The 15,566-nt window shown below is 42.1% G+C and overlaps 1 protein-coding gene across 1 annotated transcript in view; it reads left to right on the forward strand.

Annotated features, from left to right (window-relative positions):
• Window positions 1-3,784, forward strand: part of LOC108436854 (oxysterol-binding protein-related protein 2) — a 71,928-nt gene extending 68,144 nt beyond the window's left edge. Inside the window, exon 26 of the mRNA XM_037534430.1 lies at window positions 1,141-3,784. Within this exon, the coding sequence (XP_037390327.1) occupies window positions 1,141-1,243 (103 nt within the window). The 3' untranslated portion in view covers window positions 1,244-3,784. The remainder of the gene's footprint in view (window positions 1-1,140) is intronic.
• The last annotated feature ends 11,782 nt before the right edge of the window (window positions 3,785-15,566 follow it).

Consider the following 15,566-nt stretch of genomic DNA (forward strand, 5'->3'; position numbering starts at 1 on the left):
TGTAGAGAATCTTACCAGCTTGGGTTTCTCAGTGGTGGTGATGGGAACCAGGAGTTACAATGTCTACAATGCAAATACGGTCACAAGTATATCTAAAATGAGCAGTGAATATGTCTACATGAGTTTTATATGTTATGCTGATGATGGTATAATAGTGGCAAATCTAATTTCTTTGGGGACTAGTTTGCTTTACAGTGTTCTGCATGTACATCTATGCCATGAATACATTTTGCATATTGCGCCACATGTAAGTTTTAGCCTTGCAGTATATTTTGAATACAGTACTGTCAAGACTGTTAAGATAACAGCTACAGACTATTGTAGGGAAAGCCAATATATATATATATATATATAAAAAAAACATATAATACCACAATACCCAAAGACGAACACAATGCGGCAGGAAAACAGCCACGTTTTGCTATAATGCTATTTTTATTAGATGTTTTAGATATTTATATTCAACATTTCACATACGGTGCTCCACTACATTTAGTTAACTCCTTAAAATCCCAGCCTTCTTACCTTCTTAGATTACAGGAGTTCGTTATAAAACTTTGGGCCAGTTGGCGAGCCCTGACCATTTCAGGGGTTAAACAGGGTTCTCCTTTTAATGGCTTATGCACTTAGGTCCCGATGATGTGCACAATATGCTAAAATAAGTATAGTATGACATACAGGACTGTGCAAAAGTCAGAGACCACCCTCCATTTATTTTTCAGTCAAACCAACCACTAGGTTCTTTTCCAGAACCCAAAAGCAGAAAAAAAGGCCCTTAAAAAGCCTCAACAATCTAATAATAAGTATAATCAAATGTTTCTTTATTTATTGTGTCCACCTTTTACCTTTTCTTACAGCTTCCACTCTTTTTCAACAGACTCACTTTCAGGTTTTCAAAGAAATCTGTAGGGATGTTTCTCCACACCTCCCAAGTTCAGTCGTAGAAGTTTTTCTACTTCAATTCAAAACACATTCAGTGATGTTGAGGTCTGGACTCTGGGGTGGACAGTCCATTCAGAAACTGTTGTCTGAGAGTAAATGCCCTAAAGCAGTGGTGATGTATGGTGGTAACGGTGGCACTGCAGATGGACGGAATGGGTAAATGGCTGTTTAATGTTGGTTTATGTGTCTTCTTTCAAGGTGGTTCCACCAAGGACCCAACCCCCACAACGGAGGGCAAGACTGGCTCTACTCTGGAGGCTACTGGAACAGGAACTACTCTCAACTGCCTGACATTTACTAACTTAAACCTTCAGCACTACAAAATCATACATAACCCACTGCTGTGCATAACAATTCTTAGCCTGTTTGGACAGAATTGGGTTCAAATATCTTGCATTTCCAACATGAGGCAGTCCATTTGGAGTAAAACTGGAAAAAAAGACGCATGCTTGTCCACATGACCATTATCTTCAGTGCAGAATGTGAATTATTATTGTAGCGCTGAAACATGCTGCGATGGTGAGGGATGCTGTACGACAGGTAACTTGACTGCTTTTGTATTTACCACCTTATACAGTATGCTCAACCAGGAGATGGGGGCAGATGGCAGTTGCTCTTGAATATGCAGTGTGAGGTGACGTTTGTGTATACAAAGACTTGCATTTCAACTTTAGAGAAATCATTTATATCCATATCATAGAGTTATATTTCAGTAGCTGTAGCATTGTTGTAAATAATAAGGGTATAGATGAGAATTACATCTCTAGACTTCCAATCTTTAAATGAAATGCACAGTAGGCAAGAAGACACCTCATAGTCCTAGCAGCAGACTAAATCTGTTGTTTTCTTAAGAGAAATTAGATTTTATAATAGTAAATGTTATAAAGGCTAGCGCTAGATCTAGACTAAACTTAATGCTGTGCTAAAAAGGAATGAATCTCTGCCTTATTTAGTCTTTAGCCCAGTGCTACGTTTGAACAAACTGGCCCAAAGTGGGTAAACCACAGATCGCAGTTTGGTAGATACAAAATGTTGACATAGTAGTTATTTATTGAATTGTATATTGTAGTTCTTTGATGGTGAGTATTGAGAACCTCTCGAAGGTGTAGACCTGGGGTCATCAAATAGCGGCCCGCAGACCAGATTTGGACGGAGAGCAAGGTTTCCGCAGGCCTAACCCATTCTTTCAGTTCTACTGACATCACGTTGAATCTATAAAAAGAGATAAAACATTGAATTTCGTTCTACCACCAACTATTGAAATATATAAGCATAAACAGGAGATATTCTAGCACTGTCTGATAGAGGACAGACTTGTTTTCACAAGACAGCAGGCGTGCTGTCTTACACGAGCTGTGCTTCACAGCCAAAGTGTTCTTTTCTAATAGCAACTGTTTAGTTGCAGATGTGACAGCTGGATGGTTGGATAAGCATGTCAGAATGATTGCATAATACCAGCAAACTAAAGCATTTTCTATTATGTGAATTCTGAAAATGCACATTAAAAAATGTGAGAAAGCAGCCCCAGAAACTGGGAAAATGCCTAAATATCACAAAAGACAGTTTTACAATTAGATGCATTGAAAAGTGATGACACAGCAGGAATGAAAGTCAGGCACTATATCCTGTCAGAACTGTCCGCCCTGCTGGCCCTCCCAGGGGTTTGACAGCAAAGTGGTAGAGTGACTTCAGCCCTTATTAAACAGACCATTGTCTACCCTGCACAGCTTCTCTGGATTGTTAAAATTATGTGCAGCTGACAGAGGGCTGTCAAAAATGCTCTACCAAGAGCTAATAAAGGCTCAAATCTTTCCAATATTATGCGCCACACACTCAGCTCACACTGCGCGGTGCGCCTCACCTTCAGGAATTAGCACAAAATGGTAGTTTGCGAAAGGTCTGCGTGCAAACCCTACTCTCTACCACCTCTATGTGGCAGGCTATGTTATGTTAGTGGTAAGCTAATAGTGGTGTATGTTCACAGCTCTGCTTCGTTTATGGCAGCTCTATCTTAGACTTTGACATGTAAAGCTTGTGAGAGGCATTATTGTAACACTGCATTGGGGGTTTGGCCCAAAGAGCATCTGCTCTGGCAGAATTTGTTCTAAGGTCAAAGCTACTTGATGACCCCTGGTGTAGACGAAAGACTGTGTAGCCTGAAGACGAATCCCAAATGTTTTGAACATTCTGAACTTAGTTGAGTTGTTGGTTCAATGTGAAAATAAGCTAGACATCTATAGGACTATTCAACACATGGAAATGTATAGGTCAGTTTTCCACTCCGAAGCATCTAAACTATACCAATGTAACATATGAGAGTGCAATCTCTACCATTTCTTTTCCAACGACTCCCACACCACACCCACAAACTTCAAATTAAAAGCACAAAACTATAGTAACTATGCAAAACAGTCAGCAGTGTGCACAGCACACCGCTCGGACACCCTTTTACTCAGTGTGTTTGTTTGCTCTTTTGATTAGCTCTGACTGCTGGGAAATCCTGAAAAAATCTATTCACTTTTGAAATTAGGTGCAATTTCTCCTCTTTTGGGCAACGTGTGCTGTTACGACAGTAAATCTTCAGAGGGTCGAGTGGGTTCGTACTTGAATTCACCTCAGTACCTCACTACAGACAGGGTTCTTTTAGAGGTGCATTATGATTACAGGAACCTGTACAGTGTTGGTACATTGTACAGTCTGCCACCAGACTGGAGACACTGAAGCATTTGAGCCCTGTAAAATGCACGTTTTTAACTGTACTGTAATCTTTGTGAATATCATAGAACAGAAATCAGTTGTTTGTATTGTTGCTAAATAAAGGCTTCCCTTTACTCTTCCCTAACTGTTTACATGGTTGATGGACACCAGAGCTTCATTTTCTGGCCTGCGGTTGCTGTTTTTGACCATTAAAAGGGAATTCTACCACTTTTCAAGTGATTTGCATAATTAAATGGATAAGATGCAAACATCACCAGGGGTGGTGATGGGAAGCAAGCGTCTAAAGTGTTTAACGCCGCTGAAAGCTACATCACAGAAAGCTGTTACACAATGTGGCATGAACACATCGCCTGCTGCCTGAGATGTTGTTTATGATATTTTGTTATAAGGTTTTGGCCTACTACAGATATATTATATACAGTATGGTGAAGAGTTACATGAAGGGCATAGTCCCTGGTTGAAATGTAATTTTTTTTTTTTTTTTGGTCAGATTTAGCAATATTTTACTATTATCACCATTACATACACTCACCGGCCACTTTATTAGGTACACCTTGCTAGTAAAAGGTTGTTCCCCCTTTTGCCTTCAGAACTGCCTTAATTCTTCGTGGCACTTTCAACCAGGTGTTGGAAACGTTCCTCAGAGATGTTGGTTGGTTATTTGAGTTCCTGTTGCCTTTCTATCATCTGGAACCAGTCTGCCCATTCTCCTCTGACCTCTCACATCAACAATTTGGATATTTCCTCTTTTTGGACCGTTCTCTGTAAACCCTAGAGATGGTTGAGCGTGAAAATCCCAGTAGATCAGCAGTTTCTGAAATACTCAGACCAGCCCGTCTGGCACCAACATCCACGCCACGTTCAAAGTCACTTAAATCCCCTTTCTTCCCCGTTCTGATGCTCAGTCTGCACTTCAGCAAGTTGTCTTGACCGCCTCTACATGCCTAAATGCATTGAGCTGCAGCCGTGTGATTGGCTGATTAGCTATTTGTCTTAACAAGCAACTGAACAGGTGCACCTAATAAAGTGTTTGGTAAGTGTATAAAACCTCAAAAGACACATGTAAAGACATGTGACTCAGTTAGTTCCCCTACAGCCCACCACTTCTCCTTTAACTACTCTGAGTGCCTTTTTTGTTCTCAATGAGTGAATAATGTAGAAATTTTGAAAAATCTTTGGAGAGCTACACACAGGATGTTGTGAGGCAAAATATTACCAACAATATTTTCAGATTTGCCACTGTTTTACCATTATCAACATCACAAATCAAATGTCGGAAGACATGTAAAGAAACACATCTTCTAGTTAAAGCTCAGAGAAAATCAGATTTCCACAGTTTCTCCCAAATGTAGTACCTACAGGGACTACAATGCAAACTAATGGAGCTTTTGTTAGGCTATAGAGGTGTTTAATAAAAATGGCTTGTTAAGGGGTTAATATTTAGTTTTACACTGGAGCTTTAAGGCTAATGTGGATGACAAGTAAAGAAAACCTACACAATTTGTGATGATTTTATGTCTAAACCATCACATTCGTCCCAACAGCACTGAGGTGTCAAATCATCTCAAACAAACTTACAGATGTGGTTTCTGACACTATGTCTTACAAAAATCTATAAAAATGGACAAAAGCACACAAAATTCAGGCTCTATGATGGTTGCTACTACTGTTTTTAGCTATGTGATGTAGTTTTGTCTTTTTTTTTATCAATCAATTGACAGTATGTCAATATATTTATTCAAGACAAGACTGAAGGCTCAAGACCCATAAAGCCCTAGTCAATATGGTCATTGATGTATTGCCCACTGCACTGCTATAAAACACGTGTGAGGGATGGTCCATGCTGCAATGTCTCACCAGCTTCTCTCACTCTCTCTTGACTCAGTATCCTGATGACAGACTCTTTCAGCGCTGTTGTTTGAGATAAATGCTTCTCAGGACATCATCTCTGTAATTACCACATCCTCTTGAGGACAGCAATCACTTGAATCAGACACGCGGCTCTCCGCTGAAGCAGAGTTTTGAGACTCATCCCTCTTCACTTGCCAGTTCTGTGAGGCCTTCAGAGAGTCTGCTCTGTGGATGGTCACTGCGGCTTCCAGAACATTCTCTATAACAGTCAGGCAGAAGTGGTGCACCTACACGTCTGTTAAATGTTAAGGAACCACAAATTTCCCCCTTCTTCAGATCAGCTGAGATATGTTTGATGTTCAAAGTTTCTTTAGTTTTGCATTGGATCTACAATGTTAACGTACAAGCCCAGGAACCACTGATACACACAAAGGAATATTAAGTTGTGTTTTGGATGCTGGTATGCTGGTCAACCAGCATGACCTGGCAGGGTGACCAACATACCAACATCCAAAATATTATATATTTTGGAGGTGATCAGCATAACAGCTTCCATTGCTGCTTAAGATTAAGTGACCCTTATTAGTCCCACAATGGCGAAATTTCACCTCCGCATTTAACCCATCCGTGAAGTGAAACACCACATACACACTAGTAAACACACACACTAGGGGTCAGTGAGCACACTTGCCCGGAGCGGTGGGCAGCCCAATCCGCAGCGCCTGGGGAGCAGTTGTGGGTTAGGTGTCTTGCTCAAGGACACCTCAGTCATGTACTGTCGGCTCTGGGGATCGAACCGGTGACCTTCCGGTCACAAGGCTGGTTCCCTAACCTCCAGCCCATGACTGCCCCTAGAAATGCTTACCTGAATAATAATAATAAAAATAATAAATTCCATTTATATAGCACCTTTCACAAACCCAAGGTCGCTTCACATAGCATGGGCAGGGGGAAAAAAAAAAAAAAAACTATGCAGAGGAGGAGGAAGAAAAATGTGCATTAAACAGAAAAGTCTTTAAGTCAGAATTAAAAGAGGAAAGAGAAGAGCCTCCCTGAGGGATTGAGGAAGAGAATTCCAGAGTTTGGGGGCCATGGCACTAAAGGACCTCCCTCCCAAAGTGGAAAGTCTGGTGCGTGGAACAGCAAGTAAGCTACTGCAAGAACACCTGAGAGAGCGAGAGGGAGTGTAAGAGGTCAGCAGTTCTCTAAGGTAGGGGGGAGCAGGTTATATAAAGCTTTGAAAGTGAGCAGTAAGATGTTAAACTTTATACGGGATGGGAGCCAGTGCCAGTGTAGCTGAGAGAGAACGGGGGTGATATGAGCTGAACGCTTAGTGTGGGTGAGCACTCTAGCTGCAGAGTTCTGAATGTACTGTAGCTTTTGGATAGACTTTACAGGGAGACCAACAAAGAGGGAGTTACAATAGTCAATGTGGGACATAATGAAGGCATGAACCAGAGTTCTGGCATCTTTATCGGTCAGGAACGGTCGGAGATGAGCAATGTTACGTAAGTGAAAGAATGCAGTCTTAGTGAGGAACTTGATATGCAGATCAAAATTGAGTGATGAGTCGAGGAAAACACCAAGATTTCTAACAACAGATGCAGGCTTAACGAGCAGGCCATCAATATTAACTGAAAAATTTGACGATTTTGATAGTAAATGTTTAGGGCCAACCAGTAAGACTTCAGTTTTATCAGTGTTTAGCATGAGAAAGTTATTATGCATCCAAAGCTTTAAATCAGAAATACAATCAATTAGTGTACTGGGAGGGGAATCTGAGGGTGTGTGTGTACTGAGATATAATTGTATATCATCAGCATAACAATGGAAGTTTTGGCCATGATACGAATAATCTGCCCATGGGGTGAAATGTAAATTAAGAAAAAAAAGTAGGGGTCCAACAACTTAGCCCTGCGGGACACCACATGTAACAGGAGAGCTGGAGGACTTCTGTGGGCCTAGTATAATAAACTGGTGTCCGTCTGTAAGATATGACCTGAACCACTGTAAGGCTGTGTCAGTGATGCCAATAGAGAAAAGATGAGAAATGAGAACATCATAATTAACAGTATCAAATGCTGCACTTAAGTCGAGGAGAAGGAGAATATTGAGAGAACCACTATCAGCAGACCGGAGAAGATCATTAACAACTCACAGAAGTGTCTCAGTGCTGTGGTGAGTACGGAAACCAGACTGGAATCGCTCATAGAGGGCATTATCACTCAGAAACGTCTGGAGTTGGGAAGCAACCACTCTTTCCATTACTTTAGCTAAAAATGGAAGGTGTGAGATGGGTCTGTAATTAGAAAGAGAAGTCGGGTCGAATTCAGGTTTCTTAAGTATCGGAGTAACTGCAGCAGTTTTAAGGGCAGTAGGAACAGAACCAGAAGAGAGACATGAATTTATCACTGTAGCAATTGGGGTGTTGATTACAGATGGACAGGCCTTGAGTAGAGGGGTGGGGGCAGAGTCAAGCTGACAGAAGGGAGCATTAGACTTAGTGATGAGTTCAGAGACAGAAAAGGAGTCAACAGGTTTGACACAAGTTAGCTTTGTGTTCAAGGAAGGAGAATCTGTAAAGGAGAACGGCTGGGAAGCAGAAGAAAAGAGGCTAAAGATCCGATTCATTTTCTTGTAGAAATGTAGAAAAGCCTGACATTGCTCAGGTGAATGGGGGCACGCTGATACAGGAGGATGGAGGAGTTTGTTAACAGTTCGAAAGAGAGTTTTTGGCCTAGACTTAGCATTATTTATGATGGAGGAGTAGTAGTTGGAGTGGGCAGTGTTAAGGGCATCCTTATATTTGTGGGTGTGTTGACTGTAAAGTAGAGAGTGGACAGTAAGGCTAGTTTTTTTTATAAAGGCGCTCAACACGCCGACCAATGGCCTTCAGTACCCTTAGTTCAGGGGTGAACCAAGGACAGGAGCGGGTGGCAGGGAGGAGTCTATTCTTAAAAGGGGCAAAATCATTAAGCAGTCCAGAGACAGTGTCATTATAGAGAGAAACCATGCTCTCAGGGGATGATGGGTTATGTAGGTCAGACAGGGCTGAGGACTGAAGAGAAGCAGCAAACAGATTGAGATTGACAGCCCTTTTTTTCGCAGGGGGGAGGAGTAGAAAAATGAAAACTACATTCAATGAGCTTATGGTCAGAGATACCAGAGACTGAACCAGAGACAGAGATATCACTCAAACCAGTAGAGCAGAGTAAATCAAGAGTGTGACCATGAGTGTGAGCTGGAAAATCAACATGCTGCATCAAGTTAAAACACTCTAAAGCTGAAACGAACTCAGATGTGAAAGAGCATTCAGTATCAACATGGATATTGAAGTCACCAAGCACAATTATGGCAGAGCAAAGAGATGAGATGATTGTGAGGAGTTCATTAGGTTCAGACAAGAAGTTGAAGACAAGAAGAATACCAGCGTCTAAAACACAGCATAACACTGTCGTCGGAAGAAAACCTTTCAAAACGGTAACTTTACAGGAGAAGAAAAATCCTACTTTACTTTTAATGTAAGTCGATGGAACCAGACATTTTTCCAAGTCATTTTGGGTCTTTTCTTTCAGTCCATTCATCGTTAAACTTACACACAACGTGAAGGACAACAGGCGTTTTCAAATTATGTCAAAAACTGAAAAATGGCAAAACTGAGATACAAGGTTTTCTTCCAACAGCAGTGATATGCTGGTTTTGCTGGTTTCCAGCTGTGCTGAAGGTTTTTCTAGCGAGCCAGACTCTGTTGGAAAGCCAGAGTCCACAAAATTGGAGAGAGTGCAGGAAAAAGAGCCAGAAAGGAGTCCGACACTCAGCATTCAAAACGCCATCAAGTTCCACTGTTGGTCTCTTGCTTTCGGCCAAGTCTGTAGTAAATAGACACAGGTAAGGTGGTTGGTCCCACATGTAGTTGCAACATCAAGGTCAGTATCTGACCTCAGCCTTTAACTTTTCCTGACATTATGTACTCACTGTTGCATGCCTAGGTCATCACACATTTGCCTCAAACCATGTTGAGTCGTTAAATAACCTCAAACAGACTTATTTTGGTGGTTCCGACACTGTATGTCCTGTTATCAGTGATTTAAGGTATAGTTGCACTTCGCTCCTGTTTTTTTGTCATCCACCTCATCTGTGTCAGCCCCAGACATCCCTGAGCAGGAATTCTCTACCTCCACATCAGGCACGGTGACAGGCAGAGGCCTCCCAGAGTGATCCTCCATAACAAAAGTAGGGCTGTTTATGATTCTTCTGTTAAAATCAACTGCTTTCTTAAAAATACTGAATAAAATGTACATTCTTAATAAATCTGCTTACAAATGTGACTTCAGTTTATATAGTTGGTAGTAAAAAAGCTGTTTGGCCGGCTGACGATTCTCCACAAGAGGCTGCAATCAGCTCAGCATTACTGATAAACAACCCTGAAAAACGAGAAACTCACGCAGTGGGATCTCATAGCTGCATGCGTATTAGGTACAATTAAACGTCTGCTGCTACAAATGACATGCACTGTGAATAAAAGTGAATATGAAGTTAAAGGTTTTATCTACCTATTTACCTTCAGTCTAGGCTGAACAGCTGTCTGGCTAACACACTATATCCCATAATATTAAATTAGGCTGGAAAGATTCCTTGTACAAAGTAAAGAATCTGCCAGTTCAATGTGTTTTAAGCTTCAAATCCTGTAAATGTCCTGTGCTCAAGCAGAGCTGGCCTAAGCTGTATTAACCCAGGATGGGAAGGAAACGTCACTGCCAGTTATTTTCCAGTTAACCCACATTTAATGGTTTGACCTTCAAAACGAAAACAACTGTGGAGGGTCCACTGGCTTCAGGAATGTCATCTTGAGAGCACAACTTACCTGTCTTGTGATCTCTAAATGACAAAGTTGTCATCTCGAGATCACAAGATAATTCAGTCGCTACCTCGAGATCACAACACGACTGTGATCTTCATATAACAATCCAGAAAATGACAACCTCAGAGATAATTGCCAAATTAATCACTAGATGATACAGCAAATTATATAATTGATTATAACAGACCTAAACAATAATAAGTTCAGTATTATTATAGATCCAACATGGAACAAACATCATGAAGACCAGAGTCAAATCTATAAAAACCATCTTGAAGTCTGAATTTCGTCTGCGCTTTTGTCCATTTCATAATACAGTAGGCCATATGACAGTGGTCACTAACCCTGGTCCTGCAGATCTACCTTCCTGCAGAGTCAAGCTTCAACCACTAGCTGCCACACCTCCTCCAGCTAATGAATGTCTTCACAAGTCCTTGACTGGCTGAATCAGATTGGGTTTGGCAGGAGAAGCGTGTTAGACGCAGGCTGGAACTATGGAAGCTATGCAGAAAAGCACACCTGCAGGAGGAGCTGATGATCACTGCCGTACACTGTTAGAAACGCAGGTAGGTGACAGGAACCAGGGGTCACAATGTCTACAGTGCAAAAACACCCATTTTATTTGCTTTCCAAACTGACCGGTAAACCCTCACGTGTCTTCTGAGCTTGTGTATGTAATGTTGATTATGGTAAGATATTAGTTGATCAGAAAAAAAGGGACTTATTTGTCTTTTTTAACTGACCAACAATGCAGAAATGGTTAGATCTGTGGAATTCTCCTTTGAGACACGTGTGCTGCTGGAGCATAACCTTAGTAAAGTGCTGTAAATTAGCTCCTGAATTCCTCAGATCTTACTATAGTTACTGATGCTGGAGGCCTACATGCGCTGGCGCCCTCTTCTGGGTAGAGACGAGAACTGCTTTATATTCCCCTCCAGCATGATGACAAATCCCGACCCCTGCTCTGCGACTGGTTGGGAATGTCGTCTCCTAGGTTACGACTGACTACTAGTAGCCAATCATATCATGTCCACAGTGTCCAATAGCCTTAATGTTCATCTCCACTTGGTTTCTTTTAAGCCGCACAAGGTGAAAGTACAGTTGCAGTGTACCGGTGTGGCAAAATGCCTTCCCTGAATCAATCTAGGCTTTTTTGCCTATGTGAGATTATCTCAGTGACACACGTGTTCTTACCCCAAGATGAACTCATGCAGCTTTTTGTCGAGACACGTATTTATTTCATTACTTATTTCATAACCATATTTATTCATTTGAACAGCTCCAACAGCAACACTGCTTAGCGCCCCTTAAATGGGGCTGGAGGTTAGGGTACCAGCCTCGTGACCGGAAGGTCGCCGGTTCGATCCCCAGAGCCGACAGTCCATGACTGAGGTGTCCTTGAGCAAGACACCTAACCCCCAACTGCTCCCCGGGCGCTGCGGATTGGGCTGCCCACCGCTCCGGGCAAGTGTGCTCACTGCCCCCTAGTGTGTGTGTGTGTTCACTAGTGTGTATGTGGTGTTTCACTTCACGGATGGGTTAAATGCGGAGGTGGAATTCCCCCGTTGTGGGACTAATAAGGGTCTCTTAATCTTAAAGCTCCGCATTTTCTCCCTCTGTACCTGGATAGCGCCTGCCTGCAGTACCGCAGCACTCCGCCAGAGGCGCTTGTCTCGCCCTAGCAGCAGCACCTGACACTGCGCTCTGCTCTTCTGTCCGCCTCATCATAAATGCCTCGTATTCCGCGTTGTGGTTTAACCTGAGGTGTTTCACAAGGTTTGTTGTGCTGCCACAACTCCTTACCGTTCAACCACAAACATCACAACCCGCGTCTTGGCTGCTGAAATAGCTGAAATAGCTGAAATAGCTCCACACACGACGCCGCCCGCGCTCTGCCGGTCGACTGAGGGACTGACTGGCCGAGCCGCGTGCCGCTGCGCTTACGCTTTACGCGCTTACCCAGGCGGAAGAAAAAGTAGTTCCCACCAGCCGCGTATCATTTACACAAGATCTCAACAGTTCAGTTACTTTCCACGGTGTTCCTGCTAATGATATACTTTACCTCAAATGACTGAAGTATCAAAAGTATCGATATTTTGATTTGAGAATCGATTTTAGAGCATAAAGATCTGGTATCGGACGTATTTCAGTATCGATCCGCACATCACTACCAGTCCGACTGAGCGGAGTTTCCAGTTTGACGCGTTTTTTGTTTTTGATTGCTTTAAAATGACGTCAGACTCAGAAAAACGTCCTTCACATGTCCTTAACATATCACTGGCTCATTTGACAAAACATATTAATATGCCTAACCTCCCAATCCAATTTATCCTCCTGGATTCAGGTAAAGTTAATTACAAAAGTAATCTGAAGAAAAACCCTCAAGGCTTGATTTGATTAAATCAGTCATTAACGCTAGAGAAGTATTTAAAAACCAAACACTGTCTAATTACAGTTTAACCTCAGAGATGATGCCTCGTTTACTCTCTCTTTGTTTGTGGATGAATCCTAACGCATTGAGCCCCCTTTAACCCCGTTCGTTCTTCAGGGGTCAGGACCCCCATGGACCCTCACAGAACAGGCACTATTTGGGTGTTGGATCTTTCCAAGCACTGCAGTAACACTGATGTGGTGGTGCTGTGTTAGTGGGTTGTGCTGGTACGAGTGGATCCGACACAGCAGTGCTGCTGGAGTGTTTAAGCACCGTGTCCACGTACTGTCCACTCTATTAGACGCACCTGTGTCGTTGGTCCACCCTGTAGATATAAAGCCAGAGATAACAGCTCATTTGCTGCTGCACAGTCTGTGTTGGTCACCCTTAGTCCAGAGGGCACTAATAGGCGGACTGTACTTTGGTTGATTTAGCATTCAGTTGTTGACTGGAAAAGATGTTAATATACTGTAGGCTACTTCAATAGACAGCATATGGCCCTGAATCATAAGGCAAGTTAGACGGTGGGATGTTTTGGACCTTTGCTTGAGGAAATCTTCTCTAACTGGACCTTAATGAATTTTAATTAAAGAGCCCTGCTCTAGTCCTTCATCCGTGGTGACAGGACGCAGCTGACTGGATATTTTTGGTTGGTGGACTATTCTCAGTCCAGCAGTGACACTGAGGTGTTTAAAACTCCAGCAGCACTGCTGTGTCTGATCCACTCGGACCAGCACAACACACATTAACACACTCCCACCATGTCAGTGTTACTGCAGCGCTGTGAATGATCCACCACCCAAATAGTACCTGCTCTGTGAGGGTCCATGGGGGTCCTGTCCACTGAAGAACAGGGTAAAAGGGGGCTAACAAAGTATCAGAGAAACAGACAGACTACAGTCTGTAACTGTAGAACTACAAAGCGCATATACACTCACCGGCCACTTTATTAGGTACTTGCTAGTAAAAGGTTGGACCCCCTTTTGCCTTCAGAACTGCCTTAATTCTTCATGTCAGACTTTCAACCAGGTGTTGGAAACGTTCCTCAGAGATGTTGGTTGGTTATTTGAGTTGCTGTTGCCTTTCTATCATCTGGAACCAGTCTGCCCATTCTCCTCTGACCTCTCACATCAACAAGGCGTTTTCGTCCACACAACTGACCGCTCACTGGATATTTCCTCTTTTTCTGACCGTTCTCTGTAAACCCTAGAGATGGTTGAGTGAAAATTCCAGTAGATCAGCAGTTTCTGAAATACTCAGACCAGCCCGTCTGGCTCCAACAACCACGCCACGTTCAAAGCCCCTTAAATCCCCTTTCTTCCCCGTTCTGATGCTCGGTCTGCACTTCAGCAAGTTGTCTTGACCACCTCTACAGGCCTAAATACACTGAGTTGCGGCCGTGTGATTGGCTGATTAGCTATTTGTCTTAACACCCAACTGAACAGGTGAGTGAGGCCTGTGAGTGTATATGCAATGTACACTGGTATAAATGAAATGAACATGGATATATATTGAAACATTACTGACAGATACTGAATGAACATAAAGGGAGGGGTTTCTGATAAAGTGGTCAGTTTGCACACACATCATTTTATAAACGGTCTGTTAATCTCAGTGTCTGACATACATCAAAGTTCATTTCATATATCTGAATGTTTGTTAAACAGCTCTTTTTTGGATTGACACATATATACACATCCTAGGGCACATCAAAAAATAGAAACTTGATGGGCTTGTTTCCTTGTTTCCTTAATAGTAAAAGTCCTCATCTGTGCTTTGGTGGTTCAGTTGAATGGTTTTGATGGTTTCTGGCTCAAATAAGTAAAATCTTAGTCCAGACTGAAAGAACTTTCAAAGAAAACTCAGTTAAAACCTAATAAGGGGTGTGTCTTCTGAGCATGTACAGGAATTGTCTACTAATCTGCATCAGTATAATGTTGAATTTGCATTTGAGACCTAAAAATCGAGCCAGACCTTGTATAAGAGACAGTAATATTCAAAAGATCTGTAAAAAAACCCAGAACTGACACCTCTGGCTTCAGGCAGTACTAGTGACTCACTTTGTGATTTTTTCCCTCTACTGACTCAGAAATGCTGCTTCTTTCAATGTTAACAAAGAAAATAAATATTCACAGGGCAGCTTTAAAGTCGATGTGAATTAAACTGGTCTTCTCTTGGTCATAGGAGGAGGTGGTGGGAGGTGGAGGTGAGCCATGTTATTTTTAATACTTTTTGTTCCCACCCACTCGTTCAAGGTGCCATAAACACAAGTAAGAAAACGTTTTAGAGGCAGGCTTAGTGCACGAGACAAAACGCTTTAGAACGGGTCAGAGCGCAAAAACACCATTATTTTTTCCCATAGAAGGAGCAGGTTGGACCATTCTGGACACGTAATGAAAATACAGATAAGGGATATGTTCAGCACATCTAGATTTTCCAGTTTATATGATGATATCACACCTTGACGTGGGTGCACACAGGTCTTCAGTCATTCTGTACTTGAAGTTTTGGTTACCCTTAATGTGCTGCTGTGGTCATCCATTACTACTTTTCCACACCTGAGGAGCTGCTCTTGTCTGTATGTAAACTAATACTGTTTTAAAGATTTATGCTCAAATTCACGACAGCACCACAGACAGTTCCCCACATATACATATTTCAAATCAGATTTTCAAACAGAAAGCCTTCTAAATTAAAAATGAATCTGTTAAACACACAAAATCGTCAGTATTTCCCAAAAATGCCAAAATAACAAGAATATAA

Source organism: Pygocentrus nattereri, chromosome 2 (genome assembly GCF_015220715.1).
Source record: "Pygocentrus nattereri isolate fPygNat1 chromosome 2, fPygNat1.pri, whole genome shotgun sequence".
NCBI lineage: Eukaryota > Metazoa > Chordata > Actinopteri > Characiformes > Serrasalmidae > Pygocentrus > Pygocentrus nattereri.